Genomic DNA, 27,766 nt, shown 5'->3' on the forward strand with positions numbered 1-27,766 from the left:
ACTTGGCACAGGAATATATGTTCATAAACAATGTCACTAAGTTCAACATGCAACAGTTGTTGGTATTCACGTTTAAAATTAACCTCATCGCAACTGATGAAAGACCCAGCCTAGATACAAGCACTTTAAAGGACGTCAAATTTCTGATCTTCCTTTTACTACCACCTGCCGCAGAAGCCCATCTCCAGGCTAGGTGCACCCAGCTGAGGCAACTGCAAGAATCAGACAGGTATCTGCTTTTCTGCAGAAGCAGAGATTTTATTTTATTTTTTTCAGAAGCTTGTACTTGCACAGGGCAGGAGAGAGCACAAAAGTGCCCAGGACCTCATTGTTCCTTAAATTGCCATTCTTGACCATACGTCAGTTGAATGGCATATGTGATGGAGCCAATCTTAAAAACATCCATAGCACATTAAAGGCAAATGCAGAGCAAATGATACAAATTGGAAGTTATGAAGTAGCATTCCTCATAAACTGCTCTTATGAAGAAACAGCACTAACAGTGCTGCCTATTATTTTAGGATGTACAGAGTACTTCAAGAAAAAAGAAAAACAACTTAGACTCACTAGTATAGGGAAATGGAAAAATTTAGGAGAGGTATTACAAAATACTTCAGTTCCTTTTAAAGGTGACACAGAAAGAGACAGAACAAAGTATTTACATTACGGATGATGCTGAAATATATTACAGTCTGTAAATAACTGAGAAAGGTTCTAGAAAACATCTGCTAATACAATATCTTAGAAGTCAGATTTTGCATCCAGGAACGCTAAAGTATATGGTAAAACAGATATTTGATCTTACTGATTACTTGCAAAATGGGTGAAACTTCAGAACACCAAAAAAGTCCTATTATGGTGCCACTATTAAAAAAAAACACTCAAACAACAGTAATTAACAGGGTGATTCAAATAACTGTAGGTAACTAGGGGCTCATAGCTCATCATTACTCCAAGGTGAAACATTAACTGATTCAATAAAAGAATAGGAGCATAATAAATGCTCCTATAATAAAAGGTATTTTTATGGAAAGCATTGCAAAATGACTAATTCCATTCTTTGATGAAACTGTGAGCTTATTTTAGTAAAGATATTTGTTTAGAAACAAGTTGACTTTGCGCTGCATAGCCTTCCAGCTAAAAAGTTAGCACTGCATAATAACTATAGGGAACATATTGAATGGATTAGGAACATGACAACTAACAGATGTCAAAAAAAGTTGTTAGCAGAAACAACTGCAAAGTAGAAGTGTTTCTAGTTTAGATCTGCAAGGTTTAGTGTTATTTCCATTGCTCTTCAATGGCTTTAACAGTCATCTGGAAGTAAACACAGAATCCCTCTTGAATAAAACGTACAAACAACTATAACAGACTGTTAGAGGTGGTCATTCAGGCCAGTCATTGAGTTTCTATAGTCAAGCTGGGAGAATTTACTACCACTAAGCCTTAAGTTATATCTCAAGGAATACGGAATACAAGCTGTGCTCCAGAATGGAAGAATGAGTCATGGAAATCTGTGACCAAAATGAACTGAGTTTTTATAAACAACAACAAAATCAAATATGAGCTTCTAATATGATGTTACTGAAAAATGAGATATTCCTGGAAATCCAAAAAGGAAGGTGATGAGTTGAAAAAGGAACGTGATTTTACTTTCTAGAAACACTACTGGGGAGACCAACATCAGGAATGTTTCTTACAGTAGTATTTTTCAAATTTTAAAAGGAACGTTGGAAGTGGAATGGAAACAAAAGCTTCAAAACTAAAGGTCTATAGGAGATGTCTTAAAGACATTGATATGCTTAGCCTACCAAGAGGAAGATTGAGGGGAGTTTTGATTTTAATGTAGTACTTTTTAAGAACCTTTATGGAGGCTGAAATACTACATATTAGACAGATTCTCCATTAATTTATTAGATAAAAATATACTCTAAAGCCATGGTATAATTTAGGCTACAAGGATGTCTGGGAGTCATTTTGTCCAAGCCCCTTGTTAGAGTACAGCCAGCTATGAAGCTGGATCAGGTTTCCCAGGGATGGGTCAAGTTTTGAGTATCTGCAGGGATGAAGATTCCACAGCTTCACCAAGAACTTGTTGCAAACGTTTTGCCATCCTCAACGTGAAGCTTTTTTCTGAGTATCTGACCAGAATTTCCTTCTTGTAACTTGTGTCCATTGTCTCCCCTTCTTTCACTGTGCATCTCCAATTAGAGCCTGGCTGTGTCTCTGGGTAATAACCACCCACCAGGTCACTGGCAGCAGCTGAATAGGACTTTGCCTAACTTAGCCAGAAGTTCCACCAAATTTAACAAGTTTTTAACAGAGTGGATATTTAATCACTGGGATAAACTAGCAAGCTAAGTGGCGTACTTTCCTTGTCTTGACATCTACTAATCAGAAAATCCCTTCCTTGAGGACATACATGCCCAGTGTAAGAATTACACTTTGGAAGACAAACTATTTGACCTGTCTGAGAGTAATTGACTGAAATGCATTATGATACAATATATAAGATATTATGTTTACCATATCTTCCTGGCCTTAAGTTTTATGCATTTATATGGATTTGCTTGTTGAAGCTGAATGTATATTAAATAACAGAAATGAAAACAACATAAATTACAGCATTTAGCAAGTTATGAACACATGAAATAAAATACCTGAATAGTCTGATTCCTTGGTATGGCTCTCCTCATCTAATGAAATCAACCTTAATTTGAAAGAGTAAGAAAAAAAAATATGAGGAAACAATTCTACCGCTATCATATATTTTTCTTTTTGGTCACATCACTATAGAATCATATTGACAACAAATAAACACTAATTCATATGGATTCCTGCATTTGCTACATATGCTGGTTTGTTGTTAAATTTTATTGCTTCATTGGCAGAAGTCTGTTGAAAACCAAAATAATATTGAAGACCAACTGTCAAAACCTACCACCTACCTACATATCTATAATAAAAAGCGTAGACCAAATCTGGAAAAGCACAATATGCTGTCATCAATACCACTAAGGAGGTATAACTGGTCCACAGAAAAACAATTTGCACCCCTCTTTTTAACTTTGTAATAGTGACTAAATAAAAACAACTGTCAGGTGAGTTTTGTCCCATGACAGCAGGTTTCTAAAGAACCAAATCAGCACTATTGATGAAACAGCTCTTGCAATAAAGAAAACAAAACAAAACACACACACAAAAAAAAAAAAAAAAAAAACACCAATGGTTTACAAGCAATTCTTACACAAAGGGAAGTTACTCAGGCCAAACTCTAGTATAATGAATGTTTAGCGTGAACGGAAAGATCATGAAGATTTGAAAAGCTTTGTTTTACTTTGTATCATTCTTCTAGAATCTTAGATGCACGTTTATGCTTTGATGGATACACCAAAGTTGTAAGGAAATGTTATGTTCCCCACTTTAATGAAAGGAAAAAGATAATCCATAAGTAAAAAGCAGTGAAACCATTACATGGATCTGACGCATTTGCTGGTAGATGCCAATGCACAGATTTTGCATAAATCATGCATTTATTCTAGAATTTTATTTTCAACACTAAAGAAAACAATTGTTTCTGAAATTCTCTATTATTGTCACGTGAGAGGCATCAGACTCAAGGAACTGCTATGAAAACAGCCACCTGCCAAATGGTACTTGGCCAAGTCATTTCTCATCTGCTTAGCCCCAAACCTGACCAATTTATAAACTGGTTTTGGTCAGTGGATGTGAATCTAAGCAAGCAAAAACAACTGAAAAACTGAACTCTTTCAAAAACTGTTACCATAAATAGCCAAGCAAAATACACTAATTATCGGCCAAGCTGCTCTCTGCTTTTTGACAACTGATCCTTAGCTGGGTGCTTCACTTAACCATGGATAGTCAAAACAACAGGTGGCAGCAGGATTGTATCAATGTAGCATCTCGTTGCAACTGAATCCTGATGGTCCCATAGGGGAGGGATCACATCTCATTCTCTTGTTTTTCTCTCTATAGCAGCCCATTCATAATTCTCTTTCACCTCAGAGCTACAGGTAACCCAAACCTTGATAGCATCAGTTCACTTAGATGTACTTTTTACTAAGTACCTCCTGCTTTGCTGGATTACTAACCAATGCTGTATACATTACAAAAACTAATCGCTGCCCAAAGCAATCAGGAATCCATATCCTGTTCCCAGGTGTAAGGAGATGCTGCTGAAGGGAGAAATACAGAGCTCATATATCTTCTCCCATGTGATGCTGTTTAGCACTTCTTTTACTAAAGAAAAGATGAAGCAAAAGCAGAAAAATAAAGAGGTGGCTAAGAAAAATGAGTAACATATAAAGGTTAAATTGGTTCTTTTTTAAGCTCTTAAACTCACCATAAAGTTTAGTAACTTTCATACACACAGTACATAATTTCAGTAATGCTTGTATTAAGCTTACTGTTTGCTAGTGTGGTCCGACTACCAGTGTCTACATTTTTAGTTTTAAATGTTTGGTGACTAGCAATGAGAAAGTAGATTATAGATAAAATTACTTATTATTTTGAGATACAGGACACGTGACTTACTGACTCTGCTGATCTTCTACTGATTTGGTGCTCTCAATCTGCAGGTCCTCCTTTTCTGCTCTTTCTGTTAGTTTATTCACAGGATCTTGCAAGCTCTAGATCATAATCATTATAAATGAAAAGAGAGAAGAAAAAAGATTCAGGGAAGCAAAAATGTGTCATGTAAGGCCAAACCAGACTAAAAGCCTATATAAATCAGTCTAGTATCAAAAGCATATCTGACTCAAACAGAATGAATAGATGCACTCTTTAAATCTATTTGTTCCTTGTACTGCTTCTTTATTTCTTTACTCTTTTTTTTCCCTGACCCAACTCTTCACAGAACCTTAGCAGCTGCAGTGCCACTAGGACAGTACTGCTCATATCCTCAATCCAAAAGCAGGGGTTAAAATCTTGGATAATTTGATAGAGGCCAGGTGTGATATTACCACAGCCTGCTGACCCCTTGCAATGTGAAAGACCAGGCTATAAGATAACAATGCGCAGTTTCACGGTCTGCACTTTTATAACCCAAAGTTGGGCAAGTGAACAAGCCAACACATAAAAGCATTGTGTAGTGACTGTTTGAGACTACTGAAGTATTAATATACTACTAGTTTTCCCCACAATTAATGTTATGCATTAATATTATGCATTAATTATGGTTGCTGCACGAAAACTTAAATAACTGAAGGTTACTTAACATGTTTGCTAAATCTGCCTCACCTACTGAATAAAGGTTAGAGTCCCCAGCTCACCTGCTGTGAGAAAAATATTCCCACACATGTTGTAGCTCTTGTATGCACTGCCCTGTTAACCAGAATGCATTAGTCACCAGAAGGGGCATTCCAGTTTCTGTTTCTGTTAGTACTTGCGTGGAGATGTATACTTCTGTGTTTTAGAAACCAAACGAATGGACTTGTCATTCGTTTGGTTTCTAAAACTGCAGTTGGATTTTTTTTTCTCCTCCCAGTAAGTTAATGCCTTTATCTAGTGCCACAGATTAATTTGTCATAAGCATCTAGAGCACTGCAGACATCATGTGTCAGAAGATGAGGGATCATAAAGGCAGCAATAACAAGTAGAGGCCTTAAGGAAATGTACCTTATCTATGGTTGCCACTTTTTTTTTTTTCCTTTAACACTGTAACAGTGCTAACCAGAACCACTGCTAAGTGTACTTCTTGGATTCTGAATAATGGACACAAGCCATGTCAGCTAGATCACCTATGAACGAATGTTACTCTTCAGCTGTGTTTGTACCAGCTGTTGACTAGACTGCGCTGTGTACTACTAAAACTGGTGGGGGATTATTCCATTGATTCCAAGAGGACCTGGGTTAAAGTTCAGAAACATATGCACAGAACTAGAGTGCAGAGAATGACAGCAGTGCTTCTGGCACTTGACCCATCTCTGACACCTCCACCGTAGAGCACACCGTGCACTGCACTCAGGAGGTGATGCTGCAACTGTGTGTGGTGCTCTGTGGCTAAGCATAGCAGCACTGAGCCTGCCCAAGAAGGATGTAATGGTTTCAAACAACAGATACGTTAACTACAGCCTAACTTGTAGAAGTTAGAGAATTTGTGCAACTTAGAGAATTATCAGAAGTAAAACCTTCTGCATCTTCATGAAAAATACAGAGAAATCAGCATCCTTCTTCAAGAAACTATATTATGATGCTTCCTTCATTGTTAAAGAGTGTTTCAGGAAATCCATTTTTAAAGGACTGTGATCAACCCACAGAAAAAGCATATAGAAATGAAGTTCATGAGTACCTCGGGAAGGAAACAGCACGATAATAATGGGAGTTACTATTTCCTGTATTAGAAAAATAAATATAGCTCTGAAATACAGCTTCAGTTTAAGTAGAGACTATGATAAAATTGTTGAAAATTAGCAGAAACAATAATTCAATTTACCTAATTATTTTGACATTTAGCCAATATTTCCTCCAATTCTAACAGCAAATAATTAAATTACTATCCTCTCCCCTGCCTCCTCCACTCTGCAGCCCAGTGTGTACTATGAACTGAGGTATCTTTATAAAAGGATAAACAAAATCTAGACAATGGGTATGAAATAAGTGTTAAAAAGCCATTCTCAACTGTTTTCCAAACAGAAAGCCACAGTAATGTGATCACTATTGTCAACATGCATAGAAATGACACTGTGACATTCTGTTGTTTCAGGTTAGATCTAAAGAAAGGAAGAACTCCCATCATCTAGGAAATAAAATGATTAAACAAAGTTGTGAGATACAGACTGAATTCAGACAAAAGCAAGCATACTTGTTTGGTGTGTAAAACATCACTGACTTCATTGGCTCTGAACAGACAAATGTGCAACTTCACAGCATATGCCTGGATGCTAGCAAGAACTCACATGGACTTTGTTGTAAGCCACACATGTATGTGATTGAAGGTTTCAGGTCTAAAAAGCTTTCTTCTTAGCTTCATTATGTCTCTCTCTCTCTCTCTTTTTTTTTTTTTTTTTTACTATAAAAATCAGGATAAGACTGTAAACGCTACTGAAGCAAGTTCACAGTCATTCCTTGTGCTTATCCTGACTCTGCAACCAAAAGTCACCCAGTGACATTTTGCTTGCTACCATCACTCAGACTGAATATCCCAGCCAGTTAACTGTGAGGCTCCTCCACCATGGAGGCAGCTCTAATTCCAGTTCAGGCACTGTTCCTAAGCTGACTGCTACTCATGAAAACTCCTTCATTTATGTTATAGCTTCTTTCAAGACAAGCTGAGATGACCTGGACTGCACACAAAACCTGTCCTCTGTAGTTACATCACCAGAGTGCTGACAATGCATTCAGCTTGCCCACAATTCCTCCCAAGTGCCTTGGACAACTTATGCTCTTCCTCTTTACTGAGGAAGGAATCAAAGTAACATGGTTAAGGGCAGCTCCAGGAGCCAGGGATACATCCCAGGACATCATAACAACATCCAGAAACACATAACACCATTGAAGAGACAAAAGATTGGATCTGTTTCATTTGAAGAGAGGGCTGAAAGGGAGGAAGACAATCAGGTAGCTTCAGTATTTCCTCAGGGAGATTTATGAAAAAAATAGAAAAGAAAAAGAAAAGAACAGAGATGTAAGATTATATGCAGTCCTGCCTAGGCAATAAAGACATGGTGAAACAAAATGGAAATGAGAAAGGATACCGGTCTACAGCAAGTGTCTGCAGAAGGCAGCAGTACTGAAGTAGCTGTGTTAGGGCAGGGTTTTCCAAACCAAGTAATCAGCAGAAGCAGCAGTGCTCCACTTTGCACACAAGTAGATGGATGCATTGAGATTTAGGCCTTTTGACTCCCTCGCCAGGGCTAACGCTGTTTCTAGGCTCATGTGAACTCTTTAGGAAGTTTATTATTAGAGTAGTGAAATGTAAACAATGTGACTAAAGATTCGTGAAGTACCAAAGACAAATAAACAGTGAAAGAAATTAGAAATAGGTACCATTCATGAAAAGTAGCCCCTGAAATAAATTTGAATTCCTTTGATATATAGTGATTTCAAGACAACGAAATCTTAAAGATTTTACCAAAGCAGCAGCCCATCATCTTTAATACTGCAGTAATGGATACTTTTACATCGTGATACATAGATTTGTTAGCACATTAATAATCATCTTTCATCAAGCATAAAACTAGCAGTTAGGAAATACAGCTGCAAAAGCACAATTATACTACTCTCAGCATATACCCTGAAGCAAAGAAAACAAATGGGCTGCTTTTCATTAAGGGAGTTTGGCAAACATCTCTAAAGACAATGTTTTCTTTCCAGAAACAATCCCGAGAGGCATTTAAGAGTCTCTTTCCTGAGGTAAATCTAGTACATGAATATATTCATACTACAAAATACAAATAGTAATTTTCCAGTACATGGCACCTTCTAATTTTTCAGTAAGACAATTTACATCTAAGTCAAATATTAACATTGTTTCCTTAAATTCTTGTTTTGAAGTAAAATGCTGACCCTACATACACGTAAGCTTTGCTTAATTCAGCAGGATCACTCCTGAATTAAGGATGAGTAAAGTCAAGCTGATAGTAGTAAGCTACTAACAGAACTAGAATCACAAAAGAAAAATGATTTGCTTCATTCACTATTTTAGAAAAGATCCCTTTAAAGAATATTTTTCCCTTGTCTTATATCTAAGAGACAACTCCCAATTAAATGTGTAGAAATGGGCACATTAAAATATTTTATGTTTTAAGCAATTATATATCCCATTTGTATGTTTTTAACACACAAACAGCAGACATGATATCTTTTTTGACCAGAAGTTTCTCCACTAGAAACTACACTTACCCAAGATCACTTATAGCCATTTATTATATCTTATAAAAAAGTAATACTTGAAGTAGGTTGCAACTCCTTAAACTCTGGCATAAGCACATGACATGACTGGTAAGGATCAGTTCCTAACCATAAACATCTCTTGTTTTTCCACACTCTAGCATGTCTAGCAGAGAAGGCATGGGACTTGAGGGAGTCCACATTCTTCTGGAGGTTTGGAGACTGACCTGAATGCCCCTAAAGCAGCAGTGGACACCCAAGCTGTCAGGCAACAGAACCTCACCTGATGCAACTAACAGATTTTAACTGAATCTTCTCAGAAACCATTTAATGTGAACAAACAAACTAATTGAGGCAAAAGAGATCACATAGGAGACTGAACTTTGATATACTAAAAAAAACAATAATCCCATACTCCAGAGACCAAAAGAAATAAAGAACTGATACTAAAAGGCAGCAACAGAGTCTTATCCCCAAGCAGCTGTTTTCTGCAAGCAGAGACTTCCATGAAATTCTGTAGTATAAAACTAACCCCTGATTAGCATTATTTCTCAACATACATATAACTGCACAAACAGGAAATCACATCTTTTCAGAGCAGGAGGCCAGCAATAAAAACGGTTATGATTCTCATAACAAAGGGCTTCACCCTAAACATACTACAATATCCACAATCATTTTTACAGTTACTTTCTATTCCAGGGAGTGCTTGTTGCACATGTGCACACAATATAGATTGCATTTCTCCATCACAGATTCCCAATTTAATTCCAAATTTAGATTATACTAAAATTTTCACAGGAGAAAGTTCAAATGATAACAGGCATTCCAAAATCTCTCTCATCCTCCAACACGAGGGTACTTCTCATTCTCCATCACAAGGGTATTTCATGCTCCAGAAGCGGTGCATTTTCCGTACAAGCTTCTTTACAAGGTATCTCAACATTATGTGTTTTGAAACATGTCTTGTTCACATAATCATATTTTTAGATATGAAAGAATAAATAGCCTATATTTTTTTCTGAGTATCTGCACAAATTAGATTGGAAAGAGTTTGTTTAAAAGCATAGAGAAAAAAATCTTCAGAAAACTTCAAACATCATGAGGTTCGGAGCAGAACAGCCCCACCGCATGCTTCCCAGGCTCCTCAACAGGACTCTGGCCATGCTAAACCCAGGCTGTGAACCAGCCGTCACTGCAATGGGAAGTGATGATGGGGAAACAAAGAGGACCTTTTTTCTGATTTAGAGTTTAACTGGTGAGTCTGTAGGCAATTACTGGCAGTGTCAAGATAACTATTCCCAACTGTCTCCTGCTGGAATTTGGAGATGCACTCTGGCTAGAACCCATGTATGGACGATGTGAGAAGGAAGCGCAGAGTTCTGTGAGCTTCATAGCAAATGCAGACTTTTCCGGCAGGACAGAGACTGGGTAAGATGGAAAAGTTTGAGTCTTTAAAGCTGTCCAGAGCAGAACTTCCTTTTCTTTCTGTCCTCTGGTCAGGAGAGACTGAAGCTTGAAATGTTTTTGGCTGGTTCTTTTGTTGTGTTGTTTCAAGCTGCAGGAATAACAGTCTCCACAAGCTCTTTATGCACTTCAAAGTTCAGAAACCACTCCCTCCCAACACACGTTCTAGAAAACAACTTTAAATATAGCATAGTCATGTACGAGCACGTATGGTAGCCTGGGGTGAACTAAACTTTATACCTTCAGGTGCTTGTTCTCCAGGAGCTCTGGGGTAGCCACAGGCTATACAGCACACTGCAGCCCAGCTTCTACTTCTGCATGTCACATGCACAAACATATCACAGACTGAGGCTATGTCTCCTAATTGCTTTCAAACTGAGCCGTCTCTTCAAGTACGGAGTGCTTTGCAGCATTAATTCATTGTGGAATTTTGGAGGGGAGCATAAATCCCTAATTCTGCTGGACTTCATGATTCTTCAGGAACAATCAGAACCAATCCCAGTTAGCACTTAAACACATACTTAAGTGTAGCCCTGAATATTGTCTTCCTTTGAAATATGTCCTTTATCACTACACTCTACATGCAGTTTTTGATCTTACTAGCCAGAAATGCATTTGACAGAAAGCATGTATTCAAATGAAAAGACGGGACAGGGATTAAATTGCCAGACAACATATGGACAAAATATGAATGTGTGCTTTCTACATGGTTATACGGTCTCTTATTTGTTATCACTGGGCAGACAAACACACTGATGTATTCCTTACCTTTAACATTGTGAATTCATATGGCTGATAACCTTTGAAACTTTCATGGATAGCTGCCATTGTGTGTGAAGTTTTTTCCCAAAAATGAAGAAGTGTTGTCTGTAAGGGAGAGTAAAATTTCAAGGCAATGTTAGCTTAAACACCAATCTGCTTTTACAGATTTTACATCTCCCCTCCAATATTAGCTACATATTCTTGTATTTGAAAATTGCTATAGTAACCTGTTAAAAACACATTAACGGGAAATCTTATTTTGGAGGCTCATAGTTTTTTGAATACCTGATATGTTGTTAACACATGAGAAAGAAGGTTGCATCTGCTTGCTCCCAAAAGATCGACTTTTTGACAGACATCAGTCTTCAGTTTGTCAAAGTTGAGTTTTGCATGTCGCACTTGAGCTTGAACCTTCAAACAAAGGAAAATTGTTTATGTAGTGATTTTTTTTCTCTGTTTTTCCTCATGAAAGAGCAAACTAATACAACTTTTGGGGGAAAATCAAAATTCTGAACAGACTCAATTAAAAATAATGCAGAACTTTATTATAGTATTTGTCCAACAGAAAATAAGCTATGGCAGGCTAACATGCTATAATATGGTTCTTACTATCATTTATATTACTACTTTTCTAATATATTCAGTGAAGAGACTTTTCTAACCTGTTTATACGATGAATAGTAGTATTGTATATACACTGGGAAGATAACTAGAAAACACACTTATTTTTCTCTATAGAAATACCAATCCAAATCCTGACCAACAGATTTGGAATTTTAAGTTTATAACACAATATACATGCACACACAGACGTCTCCATGTACCTACAGTAGGAAAACAATTATATTGATAAACTTAAAATGCAGTCTGAATTTCTTGTTGACAGTATAGCACTTCAATAACTTTGAACTGGTAGAAAAAGTTCTCATTAAAATTTTACTGGAAATAGGAGTGCTTACCCCATTTGTTGCTAAAACACAAACACCAAGGCCCAACAATCAATTTCTGTTTCAAAGAATTTTAGTTTTTCAAATGATTCTTCTCCTATGTGTTAGGTGCATACACGATACTGTCTGTTACACAAACAGCACTTTTTTTTTTTTGTATTTTTTGTAATACAGGTATTTAAACAAAAATACTTGTATTCTCATTATCATGTATCAGGGTACACAGTTGATGAAGGTTTTTTGTGCACAGGATAGCTCATTTTTAAAACAGCTTTGTACAACACGCTAAATATTGTATTAACAGAGAACTTTATATGCAACAAAATTCGTACACAAAATCTAGTTTTCATCCAACTAAATACAAAATTATCAAAGCAGAAAATGCGATGATTTTTCCTATAACTCCTTCACTGCCATTATAAAATGGTTACCCCCCCAAAAAAAAAATCAGTGAAAAAAAAGAACACACAACAAACTCAAATCAAATACATTTCTTTTTTTTTTACTTGCCTAATTTCGAGAGTAAACTTATTTTGTTCAGAATACACAGACTCAGTCACACAAGATATGACAAACTTGTATGCTTCTGGTCTTCAGAAGTGAATCCAGCACCTTGCAGCAAGTACCTGTGCTCATTTACACAGGAAGGACAATGACATACCTCATAACATAACCTGAAGCATTAGGGTTACCATATTTCCAATCACATTTACCTAAACTCACTTACAGTACATGAGACTTCTAGTCACACAACTACATCCCATACTCCTGGTACAATCCAGTACTCCAAACACTAGACTACAGCATTTTACTGACTACTGCCCACGGCAGGGGCATTGGAACTAAGACGATCGTTAAGGTTGCTTCCAACCTGAGCTACTCTGTGATTCTACGATTCCACTCGTGTTGTTTGAAAGAACTTCAAACTAAAGAGGGCTGTCCATAGCTGAAAGAGTTCTTTGGTAGTCAGGATATGTTTTGGAGAGGCAGAGACAGATTTGAATTCTCTTAGAAAGGAGGAACTGCACCCATGGTTTCCACTTCATACAACAGACCGGGATTTGTGTCTACCTCATGTCTCCAACTCCTTGAAAGACAAGTAAAAAGGCCAGAAAACAAAAAAAACTTGTAAAGTTTCTAGTTGCAGTCTTCAGCGACACTTAGCAAGAAACGTCAATGTTTTATCTTAACATGCAATTAGTGCTTCTTTTGAAACCTAGAACACTGACAAAAAGGATTCATAACACAATGTGGAATATCAGGCATATATGCTTGATATGTCCATATAGATGACCCAAAATACCTAATGCAGTGCTGCGTTACCAAATGATGCACATTTATCTTGCCAACCAGGGAAGATGCAAAAGTATAAGAACTGTTAAATGAAGAATGTTTTTCAGCTTTTTTGATATCCTAAAGGTTTATTCAGCAGAAGCACTCTTCATTTTATAGCAGCAGTGCAGGACAGCCCAGGAAGACCACCACATTAATGCATCAGCACAAGCTTTTGCCTTTCATGTATAAGTGCATTTTCAATTTGAATTATTATTAGACAACTTTTAAAACTACTTGTGGCTTCAGGAATTAGGTATAAAACCTTTACGCTTACGAAGTGTAATCTGCTTAATACCACACTAGTTATCAGAATGAACCTTTGCTTTTCTACTCAAGGGAAAGCTAATGTAATACGTATTAATCTTCTCCTTTTCCTTCAATTACTCTAAGACATTACAAACAGGACTTCATTGTGGTTTCTATCCTGCAAATTTTTATTTGTATGTTTTGTTTCACTTGAGTACAACATAAAAAATTCCTTCAAAATCCTGGTCTGAGAAGTGTTGGGAGTTTACTGACTAAGAGAATTGTACTGAAGCAAAGGCAAGGCAGACATTTTACAATAAAAGAGCTCTGAAGCATCTGAAGCGATAGGTGCTAGTTATGAGATTTATGCTGTACAAGAAAATCTTACCATGGCAGTACTGACATAAAAAAAGACCATTACCCTCCATATTTTCCTTTTTCTAAGGAAAAACAATCTGCTTTTAATTTTCCAATGCAAATATCAAAGTACAATATTTAAGGGACAGAATTCTTTAAAGAGAACACATGAGAAAACAAAGTATTAAATCAATAGCTTGATAAACTTTAAGAAGCCAGATAAAACTGAAATAATTTGAATAGATTGAAATAAATAAATAATCAGTGTTAAGATCCTAAATCCTGGGAGTTTGAAAGTCAGACTCTGGCATGCTTGATTGTAAGGGCAAATATCTGCAAACACAGGTTCCTAAATCTCAGACAGAAAAGGCCCAGCTTTCAAGAGTGCTATCATAAAAAATAATAATAATAATATTCAAATGCAATCAAAAATCCTGTTCAGTACATTCAGTTACTAAAATACGGATTTGTCATGTGTTTTCAAGGAACCTTGTCTTCTATATTACTACTTTCTTTCAGTCTATCATAACATGGAAAATTTATTTCTAGTAGTAGCCCAGTTTCAGGGAGAATTCAGCTAGTGAGGCATCATCTCCAAAGCGAACTTAAATCAGATAAATGCACTAACTCATTCTATATACTGTATATTTTTGTCTCAGCACTTCCAGCATAGAAGCAGAAACAGATGCTTTCAGTCTAATTTGTCACCCAGCCTCTCACTTACTCGATCTGAAAAGCATGCACAGTGTGTGTACAGGGTGGAAAAGGGGGGGAAGTAAATCAAGAGGGAAAAATTCCTGGAATATAGCAAACCTTCCTGCTGGGGGCTCTGGGTAAACTCCACCAGCAGATGGAATTGACACAAATCTCTGCATTAAGTAAGTGTAGCACCTTCTGGCATACCTGATTGTTGTAAAGACTACGGGAAACTGAAATGGAAACTAAAGTAGACTGCAGTTTGAGAACAAAGTATGTAGCATACAGCACAGAAAGCATAAGGAACTAGGTTATCACAGTTCCCACAGAACTGTAAGAACACCATTCAAGCTACGAAGTTACAAAAAGGAGCACCCATTACAATTTTACACCAACACATGCAAGCACATGTTGATTTTTTTTTTTTTTAAGTCAAGACTGATGCCACATAATCTGAGAACATAAAAGGTAATGTTTTATACAAAATAATGACTGTAACTAAACTATTCCATGTGCAACATGCGAACTTCCTAAGTCTTGCACAGTACTAAGCCTGATTTTAGTGTGCTTCACTATGTTCTGCATTTTGCAGGCTACACTTTGACTCAACTGTTCCCTTGAGTGGGAATAGTATTTATTGCATGTATTAATCTCTGTTCCATGAACTTGTAGGAATAATACATAAGAACAATGTTTAAAGAAGAGGTAGCGAACTTCTGTTCGTTTGCCTTAGCCCTTCATTTATGAACCGATGAGAAACACTGATAAAAGTTAATTTTAGGAGATGAAATTTACGAAGTGAGAAATGCCTACCTAGAAAGGAAAACCACTTGGACAGTGTAATAGATCCTAATAATATCTGCCAGGTTTGAAGCTAAGCAGACATACACCAAATCTGTTCAAGAAGTGGAACAATTCTTGAAAGAGGTAAGAGTTTAGGTAACTTGGAAAAAAAGTGTGTAAGTTCCAATGATACATTTCTCAAGTTTGACATTTTGGACTTAATTGCAATTTCTTCTGCTCGTGCAAACATTCCCAGGCACCTCACCCTATTAAGCTTGATTAAGCAGATTAACAGTCATGTTGCAATTCTTAAAAAGGACTTAATTACCATTAGTTGTCTACCTGTTTTACTCTTTAAAGCAACAAAAATATCGTCAGCCTTTCTGCCACAGAAGAACAGCAAAAATATCAGCTCTGAAGTAATGGTTAATTCTGTGTGATGAGTGGAAAAAATGCAGATATGCCTGCCCTACAGACTGACTTTTTCTTCTATTCCTATACAAGACTAGCAGAGTAGAATTGCTACCCATGACTCAGATCCCAGTCACTACAGCAGTACAAGCAAATACTGCTTTGGAACATCGTTATTGAAAACTGAAATGTCCTGTTTCAAGGTTGTTTCTGTGTATTAGCAAATCCATGAGAAAAGACAACAGATGTAAGTGAAAGCTAAATTAAACATATATTAGGCCAGTTGTGTTGTAAGCTATTAAGATTCTGGAAAGGAGACTGAGAAAACATTCTGGTATCCAAAAGGGGCATAAAACTCTCATTATGTATGGATTTGATCAAGGCAAGTCTATCATAAGATACAACACAGCAAAAAGACTTTTCAGCAGTGTAAGACCATTTTTTTTAGCAGCTGAAACATTTATAGTGAGAACATTAAACATTCAGCTGAAACAGTGATATCCAACATAACATGATGAAATCAATCTCTATTCAAATAATTGCAAATACCTACTAGTAGTTTACCTGACATAATTACCCAGAAATTTTAGATTTAATTGGAATATCTAATTCACTTCTTTGGAGTTCTCACTGCAGCATGTTCATACAGTCCTGGAATTGAACATACACAATAAAGCAAGAGTGCTAGAAGTACTGCAAAGAAAGAAAGGGGGGAGAAGGGGAAGCAGAAGAAATGCTATAGCATTCTGTAGCAGAATACAGGGAAATGCAGCTTAATATGGGTTAGTGAACCAGTAGCAGCATTTTGCTGTATTTACTGGGACAAAGAACAACCATGTTTCTCTGTCAAACAACTAGATCTGAAACATTGTGTACAAACAAAGTGACCATAAAATCTTCGTCATATGCTGGTAAAAGTGTTTTGTTTGTTTGTTTTATTCTTTAATCACATTTCTAGTCAGAACAATTGAATCTCCATGACTGATATATATTTTGCTGTGCTTTTACTCTGACGAAGCTGTCTAAAGAAAAGAACTAGTAAAAAGTCACTTTGTAATTAAATGTTATTCCCCCAAACCTGGTAGCTTGCATGCAAATTCTGTCATTCAAACCAGCTCTATTATACCCATTTTCACTATAACATCCTATTTGAATTTGTGTGTTAGCATCATTCTTACACTCAGTTTTCCTTCTCACAAAATGAGATTTAGTCAAAGACAGGATTTTTCATTCACCTCTGTAATCAAAATGTGAGACAAAGTAATAGCTGTAATAGTTTTAATTCTCACATAAGAACAATAGTCTTTGATGATAATTCCCATTTTCATCTATCCCCTTTGATTTCAATACTATTGCTCATTATTATGTAAAATTTGTATTGCAGCAGGTACTGAAGGTTTCAATGAGAGGGATCCCACTGCATCAGACACCAAAAAGCACCAAGTCAGTCACAGGTCTTGCCCCAGTGATATGCAGTACTGAAGTACAAGCCCCATTGTTTGAAGGATGGAGGTTTAAACTGGGGCTGCGCTGGGAAAACAAGCCCTTGCTGGAAACCTAGGGGATGACTCCTGCCCTGCGGATAGCGGAGTCTACCCCACCAGAACACTGCAGCCCTTGGTAAAACTTTCCTAAGTTTCACTAAGCATGGATGCCAGCCGTGCTAGCACCAAGTCCAGCACCAGCACACACTGTAAGAGACCACGCAATGCACCTGCACAGGAGCCCTGAGATGAGACCACCCTGGGCATCTCCAAAGTAGTGGAGTCAGGCACTTGGTAATGCAGGCTGAAAGCAAAGCACGGAAGGTAGGAAAAATTAAAAGGTTCCTTCACAAGGTAGGAATCCCTCCTATTTTCAAAAAAAGCAAAAGCATGATTGTGAACAGCATGCACTATTCTTGACTTGGGTAGTACAGTTCTCTTAAACCTTCAGTGCAGTACACACTTCAGTACATGTGCATGCACATGCACAGCTCCACCACCAACACCCACCAGCTAAAAAGCATCAGAGCTGCCAGAGGGTGTCTGGACAAAACACGTTCAAATGAACTTCAGCCTTCAGCTGTGCTTCTTGATCTGAAGAATTATGAGAGTTTGAAGGGCTTGGATTTTTCTTCTGCTTCTACTGTTTTGTAATAAAAATATAAACATATCCTGACTAAAGCGAAGATAAAACTGAACTCAAATTACTGCTTAACGTTTCAGGCTTTGCAGGGGGCTTTCTTTGCACACTGTGTACCATTTCTCATGGGTAAGGCCATAGGATTTTAAACTTCCCTCTCTCTTCTCCTTCTGTCCCCCTCTGGAAGATGCTACAGACAGGAAAATTTCTGTGTACCAAGCACGGAAAGGATTACATGACAGAACTAGATTTCACATGGACACTTTACACCGACACATGATAGCTTTGACACAATGTACAGCTCTAAATAAGTGTGTAGCATGCAATGCATAATACAACGGAGTTTCTTAGGCCCATGAAATTAATAGAAATAAAAACACTTTTTGTGTTCTACTCCCATCAGTGGCTCTGATGCTACACCACAGAACTGGGGTTTTAATTATTTTTTCATCAGGGAACTGATTGTACTCTCACAGCTTACTTCTGCCTCTAACATGCCGTGCTGACCTGAGGCACTACATATATTATAATTTGAAAAGGAAAATTTTAAGAGCCTTTTAAGAAGCTATATTTAAAAAACTTTGCAAGGTTGCATTACTTAGAACCTAAACTGCATATACAAACATACATATACATATTTATCACTAGAGATCATTATCTTCTCCCAGAATGGAACAGAACAATTTGAAAGTCTTTTAAGGTGGGATGATAATATTCTGTCATTTGTCATTAGCTTTAGCTGAACTAATAATTTTAAAAATACTGCAATTTTGGATTTTAAATAAAACGAATTTATACTTCATTTTCTTTTTTTTTTTTTTTCATTTTTTTAAATATGTTAAACACTTTATTAAAATGTTCAGTTATTTGTGGGTAACAAACTTTTAAACTCCGGGAAGCACTAAGAGAGATCCATTATTTTTTGTGATTCTGCAATTGTCAATGCATATCCTGATAGGACAGGGCCCATTTTAGCAATTCTTTGAAAGCCACTCTAACTCCCATAGTAATCTTCAAAATTGTAGTCACTATTTTGCCAAAATTTTCCCTTATGCATAGCTGAATCATTCATACCTTATCCAGCTTTGAGAAAAGTTTTGTAGGTTTTCTCGAACTGTTCCTACATAGTTGCTTTGTATTTGCCTAGAGAGTTTAGGGACAGAACAGATCAATCACATAACATCTCTCCTGTGCTTGCCCTAAGGCACATCTTCCAGAAAGACACACTAGGTGCGACTAGCTTAGCCACTGACATCTACGCTGTTACTCTGAAGTCTTTTTTAGTTTGTGCTGGCCAGCCCTCCATCCACTATTGACTCTAGAGTTTGATTCATGTTACCCTAAAACCACCCATTTCCTTCCACTGGACTAAAAAGGGAGCTTTTGATGATTAGCTTAAGTGCAGACATCTACATAGCAACTATCAGAAGTTAAAGGCAAGGAATCCTAACCTAAGTGATGTCTGGAAATAAAACAAGCTCCTTTATTGCTAATAACAACCATAACTATTTAAATATGTGCTCATTTACTATTTGAATTCATCTAGGATAAATTCATCTAGGATAAGCTTCCAAGAAATGATTCTTGCTAAACTCCTGAAAAGGGGACTGAGGAGCTTCAGGAACTTACATACCACAGTAAAGCCAACTCTCCATCTTCTCTTTGATAAGTGAGACAGATTGACCTAGAAACACCTTGTCTAAAGCCATTTCCCCTAGTCCTCAAGTTACCTCTTACAGTTTTTGATTCTCTCTCTCTTTATCTCTCTGCCCCTCCAGTTTTTCAGGCCAGAAGTGTGGACTGCTCAAAAAAAATGTCTCAGTTTCCTAGGAATCCTGCTGCTGGCTAAGCTACACCTTCACAGAAGATCTTGACAAAAACTGGCGCAGACACCTAGCAAATGCAGCTGCATAGCTGCAATTAGCTGCCTGAGAGCAGAAAAGAAAGATATAGAAAGAGATGAAATTACAATTAAATGTACAAAAGAGCTCCTAAATACAGGACTCCAAATAGATGCTACCATGCTGTTAGTATCTGCAGTCAATGGGGACAAAGCAATTATGCTCAGGATACAAATATATGCCAAACTATGATTTCCATTCTCTGTGTTTTTTTCTTTTTTTTTTTTTCTTTAACTGCCTAATGCCTTTCTTTTTCCCCACCTGTGTAGCTTTTTCCTAATTTCTATCCCTCCCCCTGTCCTCCCAGTACTTTGAGTCAGATACTTGCCTTTTTCTTCCTGTTTCAAGACCCATGTCACCTAGTTGGCTGTCTGCAATGTGTTCTGTGGTAAGCCACCCAGGTCAAGGACAACGTCATGGCAAGAAGCAAAGTGCTTAATGAACCTTCCTGTATTTTGTTTTTTCCTTAAGAGCAATATATAAGGTAACAAAATATGTTATTGGAAACAGTGCTATTTTAAAATCCCAACAGAGGATTTTTTTTCTAAAGGATATTATACAAATATCATATTTACAAAACAGCAAGGTCATGGACTCAAGCCACCATTTTTGTGGAATATGAAATCTGCTGTTTGTGTCACATTTCTGTCTAATCTCCCTCTTAAGTTTTTCAGTACTCAGCCTGTAAAAATTTTACTGCGTGGAGTCTATTGGCTTACATGCCATGCAACGCCAGCCTGGCAGTAATGACTAAGCCATGGTCAAGGCTGCTTGCTTCATAACCACTGACAATCAGCAGATGTAAGCAATTCTCTGACCCCTGTGAGGATATAAAATCATGGGTGACTTGAATATTATTCCTTTTTCCCCCAAAAAAACAAAGGCTGGTTGTACCATCTTCTAATATATTCAAAGATGGCTATCATGGAAATTGAATCCTACTGAGAAGCTTTCCTCTCTGTTTTATACAAATACACAAACACCTTACTCATTTCTCTTTCCCTTTTCCTACCAAATCCCTTCCTTCCTAGCCCTGTTTATTCCTGCTGTTTTGCACTGTACCTCTCTTGTGTCTCTTTAGGTATGTGGAGAAACAAGTACATCCTCACACATTGTGTATTTGGTTCCATGAATATTATACAGTGGCATGAAGATTTTTTTTTTTCCCCACTGGATATTTTTCTTCTGCCCAGAGCCAAGACGGATCTGCAAAAGTGTACCAGTTTGGCCTTAGAACTGAGGGAAAAAAGCTCCATTACTCTGGAAAGGGAAAAAGGCAGGATAGAACAAATGTATGATCAAAGATGTAACTAGCTTCTATAGGAAGAATGATTAGGGTTTCTCAGTATGGAAAAAAAAAGCTGAATAAGGAGAGTGTTGGGAGGCCATCAGATCGCATATACAAACATTGGGAAAGACTATACATTGGCCAACGCAGGAAGCAGAGAGCATTATACTAAACCAGCAGTTTGGGTCAACAGAAGGACAGTGGATCTTTACATAACATCTGTGTTAGTAGGGCAACTCTCAATCATAGCAATACATTGTGAGGACCAGAGTTCAAAAGGCAAATGGTCAATTTTATAGAAAAAAACAACACTACAGCTTATGATGCGTCCATTGGTCACAGTATTATAAGAAAATATCAACATATATTTGCTCCGTGCAACTGGTTGCTACCACTGGTCACAAACAAAGATATTGGACAGATGGCAGGATGAGTTTGAGCTAATGCATCCATCGTTAAGAATCAGGTAACCCTGAGGCAGGTCAAGGTGGCTTTGTGAGCAAGGTGCTGTGCTGGACTCCCACTGGATCGGTGCCTTCTCGTGGTGCTGCCTGAAAGCTGTTCTGTCATGGATACTTCCGTTTTTCCAAAAAGGTATTAATCTCTTTCTCACTACACTAATAGCAGGTTTTCCCTTACGAAAATTCAAAAGCACATTGAATTAAAGAATTTTATAACTCTAAGAGCGTTCATCTTCAATTGCCAGGGTGTATTCAAGCACTGCGTATGCCCAAACATGCCTAAATAATAGAAAGCATGTAGAAATACTCCCTATATTGTAACTGTATGACAGCAAGTAAGCTTTCCATTCACAGATTCGTTTGGGGAAAAATGGGAGCAATTTTCAAACACTCCAACATTTTTACAATTATATCTGCAGTGCAGAGAGAAGCCCAGATCTCAATATCCTGTTTTCACAAAATTCTGTACACCGCTCCACTTAAGTCCACATATACATATACATATACATACATACATATATATATATATATATTACATATATATATAAAATTGAAACCCCGGGTCTGAATATTATATTCGGGGTTTCAATTTTGCAAACTGCCAAAACCTACTAGATAGGTCTAACTCGGTTTCCAGCATCTGTTGCCCACGCATGCAGTAATATCATCTATATGAATCCTCTAGAAAAAGCATATATACAGCTATTTTTTTTTTTCTCCTTTTTATAATTTTTGACAAGGTAGTTTGCTAAAAACAAATATTGTTAGAGGAGCCCTACTACTGGTTTAGATATTCTGGTCAGAACTGGTCCATCAGTTAAAGATACCCCAAATTCATATGCCAAAGATCTTCATGGTATTCAACCAACAAGGTATTCTGCTTGAATACATCTCAGGAGAGTCCTTTTTTTTCCCTTCTCTGTTTAACTTTCTGAGCTGAATCTGACACCTTTTCCACCCTACTATTAATACTGTTGTAGTGCAAAGATCTGGATCCAAATGCATCTTTGCAGCAGCAAAATTTTGTTACATCCAAATCAAATATCTTCGAGACGTGGAAACAGTCTGTGGTGAGTAACATTGCTGCTCTCTGTGCAAAATAACTGTCTGAACAACTGCCTTGCAGCAATATGAATACACTTTCTCCTCCATTATTAAAAAATAATTTAGTCCCTTCAGAGGAAAAACAAAACAAAACCAACAGACTGAGAGGTACAGCCCAATAGCAACAGAAAAACTCTTAAGTTTGTTTTGCTAAGGAGATCTGGAGATATGTTCTTCTTCCTTCCCAATTTCCCATGCCCCTCCAGCATGGCCCAACACAAGGAGACATGGTCATATTATTTGGTGAGAGCAGCCTCTGTTGAATACTTTTCACATAACCAGCAGCTGGACACAGCCCTAGCCAAAGTTACATTTCTCAGCACAATCCAGCAAGTTCAACCAGCCAAAATCCAGAGAACAAATCTTTAGCTGTAAGCCTCACAACAGCTTTTACAAACAGAGCACCATAGCGCGATTGCAGATTATGAATCCAACCACTCTACTAGCAAGGAACTATTTGCAACAAAACACACAACACAAAGCAAAAACAATAAGCCAGCTTTAAGAAAAAGATCTATCAAATACAGGATGCAACTGACTCAGGCATGAGAGGTGGGTCACTTCCATAACTCCAATCATGACTTCCTATAAAACAGGGAAAAGTCTGTTAAATTTAAGAACCAAAAAGCAGCAACAGTAAGTCTTCAATCCATCAGATGCACACTCAAAGTCATTACTGAAATTAAGATCACAGCACAACATAACCACACACTAAAACTCAGGCAAAGCAAAAAACATGACTGAGTCGCACCATCTTACAACATTCAAGATCTTCCAAGTTCAGTTCTAGAGATGGAGGAGATGTGTTACTTTTCTGCAGCTTAACTGAAGTGTTTTAAAAATGACTTTGAATTAAACAGTTGCTAAGCATGTTTAAACAAGACTTTATTTACTTAATTTAAGCTGTGAAGAATACATTTTTAAGCTAAGTTCATATATGCTATTATCAAAACACAGTGAACGTTTGTATTGAGTTTCACACCAGTTAAACTACATTTAGGCAACATCTTTCAGAAGAGCAGCTCATCTGTACAGCCATTCCTTTTCCCAGAAGAAAAAACTCAACAACTCCTATTGGTACTATTGGCTTTTTCTTTCTAAAAATCTTGCCCTACTTTTCAAATACATAGCTCAGTGCTCTTTACATGGTACATACCAACTTCCACATCTCCTGCCTGTGCAGAGTGAAAGAAATGAACTCCAAATGTGCCTACACTGTATGTAGGGTATGCTCTGACCTCAGGGGCTTTGACCCAATGAGCCATAGACCTTGTGCCAGATGAGGACATGGGACAGCACTGGGGCGCTGTCAGCAGCTCCATCCCCACTGACACCACTGCTGGCTGCATGAGGCTTCTCCTCTATTTTGGTTAGGCATATGGACAAACTCCTTAGGGTTAAAGTAATCTGTATAACTTTGAACTGTGCCAAAGAAGGAGCAGTTGCCATGCAGTCAGGTACATGACAGCTGAGAGCAAGGACACCAGTGGAATCTCCTCAGAACTTGCCCACATTGGGTGAACACAATTTCCCTGGCCATCTGGTATTTACATGACAAAAAGGGGTTTTATACTGTTAAAAACAAAAAAACAACAACCTAGAAGAGCAGCTGTGAATGGGCCACAAAGCAGGAGCACATTCAGGGTAGCTACACAGGGTGGCCACAGTGACACGCAGAGCCTTGGCGGGGCAGAACACAGCCACTCACACAACTGCTAGGTCTGCATGACTGCAGGCCTTGGCCTGCTGCAATTTTCTACACCCACATCCTCCCTCAAAGTCTTTTGCTTTGTTGTAAAGGGAAGATGGGCTTTGTTTCGATTCACTTGGCAGATGAAGCCTCACTCAAACCTCTTACTTTGCCTGACCAAATCCCTGTCAAACCAGCAACAGGAATAATTTCCAGTCCAGGAGAGGAGTTCACAGGCATAAACTGTGTGAGAGCAGCATTACCTCTCACAGGGTAAACACTTTCTGGCTACTCTTTGATTATCAGCCAACACATAACATATCACTCAAGCAATTGCAATGGAAAGATTTTTCACAGTACTTCATTTTTACAGCTTGGATCAATACAGAAATTGTTTTCAGAAGGGAACAAATAGAAAATGACAATTTAAAGGAAGGGAAGGCAGTAACCATCTAGCATCTAACCTCCTAGCAGGTCTGCTTTTTCTACCTTAAGCAGCCTACACATGTGCCTCAGCTTTCTGTTGGTGACAAGTTTCAGTATTAGTCAAACTCAGGATGTGTGCTATACTAAGCTGAAAGGAAAAAAAAAAATGTATTGACACTAATGGAGACCTTGAAGCAATGACATGCACAGAAAATAATTACCAATGATTTCTCTATTCTGTTGACCAAGAAACTCTTAACTGCAAACAGGACAACACTCACTTGAGTAGCATTACTTCATAGTTTTGGGATAGACTTTTACATTATGAGCCCCAAATGTAGTTCCAGTAGTAAGCATGCATCTGTCAGTCTGCAGTTGTGAGTAATTACCACAACATGCTTGGACACATACTATTCCTAACTGTAAATGGGTGCACATTTTTGTACAAGAATATACATCCTCTTTAGGGAAGATGTTGTTCCTGGTAACAAAAAACTCAGAACATCTCCTCAAATGACTGTGAGGGAGTTGATAAAATCCAACAGTTTGCACACATGCATGTAACTCAACACAGTCTGAATCCAGTCATTTTGGGGATACTATGATGAAAGTCTGCAAAATGCCAAAAATGGTTGTAAAGATTTCTAGCAAGAAGTGGGCCAACCAAAGGAGATGTCAAAGGCAAAGAAATAAGCTTTCAGATATAAAAGATCTTCATCAGCTCTAAACCAGAAGAAACCTGGACTTAGTATTAAATGTACTGAGAATTGCTCCGCGTTTTTTCCACAAGTCAATTGTGCTGATTATATTATGGAAACTGAGAACCAAGGATGGTTGGCACACATGGAGCTGAGGAGGTGTTGGCAAGAGGAGAGCAATTAGGCAGTTACCCCCCACAGGAGGCAGAGAAAGGTTGTGAGGACTGAAAGACCAGCAAGAGGGGTTATGTAAAGAAAATTGCAATACAGTGTAAAACTAAACTCTCTACTATGCACAAGATTTTATTCACCTAGTAATTATACAGTTCAGTTTCCATCTCATTTACTGAAGATGTGGTGGAGGTCTTCTTGAATCCTTTAGGTGTAATATCCTCACAGTTAGAAAATGTCATTTACATTTTTTCATTTATTTGCCTCCAGATTAAATTCTTCAGGGTCTGAGCAAGTCTGTTATTTGACTTCCAGTCCCTTTTGAGTAGGCGGGCAGGGGAAATGAATCAACTGGAATGGGATGTGAAAAGCTCATGCTTAGAGGCAGTAGCATTTTCCTCAGTTAAAGCACCATAATACACTAAGCTGGCCTTCAAGGTCCTCTTGGCCAACACAAATGATGGCAGCATACTTGGGATGGGTGGATACGAGATAATGCTGGGGAATGCAACTGACACACTGCAGACCTTATCAGTGTGACACCAACACTCTAAGAAAAATACCTGCAACATCACCACGATGACCAAGTTGCCTTTAATTTTTACTCCCTATATGCTCTCACAGTTGTGAGCATGAAGCCACCCTGTTTACAGTGCTAATGCAAGAAAAGAAGTTGTACAGTTGAATTTCAGGTTTTGCTTTCTATTTAATCTTTTTCCGCATAGATAATAGAATGACACTTACTGATTTGCATTGTTGTACGTAATCCTGTACACTACTACTGCTCCAGTGAGAAACACAACTAAGCTATATATTACCTGAAATGACAATGCTGTTAAATAGAAAAATAAATGCACGATGATTAATAGGTTTCATGGTTGGTGTTTAATACACTGGTGAGTATACCTCACTCGTATACTTCAAAACACTTTAATTATATTTTGTCCAGATGCAAACTTAGAAAGATTTTAGTTATTATAAAAACAAACAAACAAACAAACAAATCTTACTGCATTGCTTTTTTGACTTTACATTGTTCTATCACAGAAAACATTTAAAATCTAACAGGGTTCAGGAAGAATATCCCTAAAATAAAAAATAATAAAAAGATAAAATGTCACATTAGCCATTTCTCTGATTAGAATGATTTTGTGTTTTTTAGATTATTTTTTCTTTTTCATTCATATCTTCAATTTGGTTTCATTATGTTAAGAAGAAAAATCAAACTTAGCATCTTTGTAAAGATTCAAAGCCTATGTAGCACATTACTGAACAGCAAAGGCCTTACGAAGTGAAAGCAGATGGACTACATTATGTATGTGCCCAGGCATTTTAGGAAAGTATAAAAAGGAATTCCTGGGCAGTGGCGACCATAGAAAAACTTGGTTCTCTTGTGTAAACAATGTTTTCCCCAACAGCTGTATTCCCCTTCCTGTTTATTCTTCTCTCCTGCAGAATTCTCTCAGTTCAGTCACATCTGTATTTCATTTATTTTTAAAAAATATTTCTTTAGCTATCCTCCTAGCCTTCCAGATTATTAAAACTGAGGGAATTTTCCAAATCTCATTTCTCCTTTCACAACCTATCTTGTTTACATTTTTACACTTCATTTAGGTTCTGAATTCACATAACGATCCATGTGGGTTAGGGGCTTTACCCACACAGACTGGTTTGCAAGGTTAGAGTTTTCATGTGAGCATTTGAAATTGCCTACGCAATCATCATTTCCTTCAGATTTTAAGATCAAAACAGAGCAGGATAATTAAGTGAAAACAGCATTTGGTAGTTCCTTTCTTCTTGAAATTAAAAAAAAAAAAGAAGATTACATTGAATGCTTACACATTCAATAATTATTGGACTTCAGAAAAAGTCTAATAAAATAAAGTCTAAGAAAAATTGTTGGAGCACAATGTTTTTCACATCATATTTGAGTGCTTGTTTAATGCAATAATTATTGTTGCAAACCCCAACATTAAAGTTTGACTTAACACCATTATTGATTTCAATCACTTATCTTTTTAAAAATTATTATTGTATACTTTTATTTGC

General features: G+C 37.4%; 1 protein-coding gene across 5 annotated transcripts in view; it reads right to left on the reverse strand.

Annotated features, from left to right (window-relative positions):
* The window catches only part of ICA1 (islet cell autoantigen 1), a 72,598-nt gene that overhangs the window by 14,145 nt on the left and 30,687 nt on the right, over positions 1–27,766 (reverse strand). For all 5 annotated transcript variants that reach the window (XM_068674033.1, XM_068674035.1, XM_068674032.1 and 2 more), the window contains 4 exons: positions 11,365–11,490; positions 11,086–11,184; positions 4,555–4,649; positions 2,661–2,710 (listed from right to left, as the gene is read on the reverse strand). In XM_068674033.1, the coding sequence (XP_068530134.1) occupies positions 2,661–2,710; positions 4,555–4,649; positions 11,086–11,184; positions 11,365–11,490 (370 nt within the window). The remainder of the gene's footprint in view (positions 1–2,660; positions 2,711–4,554; positions 4,650–11,085; positions 11,185–11,364; positions 11,491–27,766) is intronic.

This window comes from Anas acuta, chromosome 2 (assembly GCF_963932015.1).
Source record: "Anas acuta chromosome 2, bAnaAcu1.1, whole genome shotgun sequence".
Classification (NCBI taxonomy): domain Eukaryota; kingdom Metazoa; phylum Chordata; class Aves; order Anseriformes; family Anatidae; genus Anas; species Anas acuta.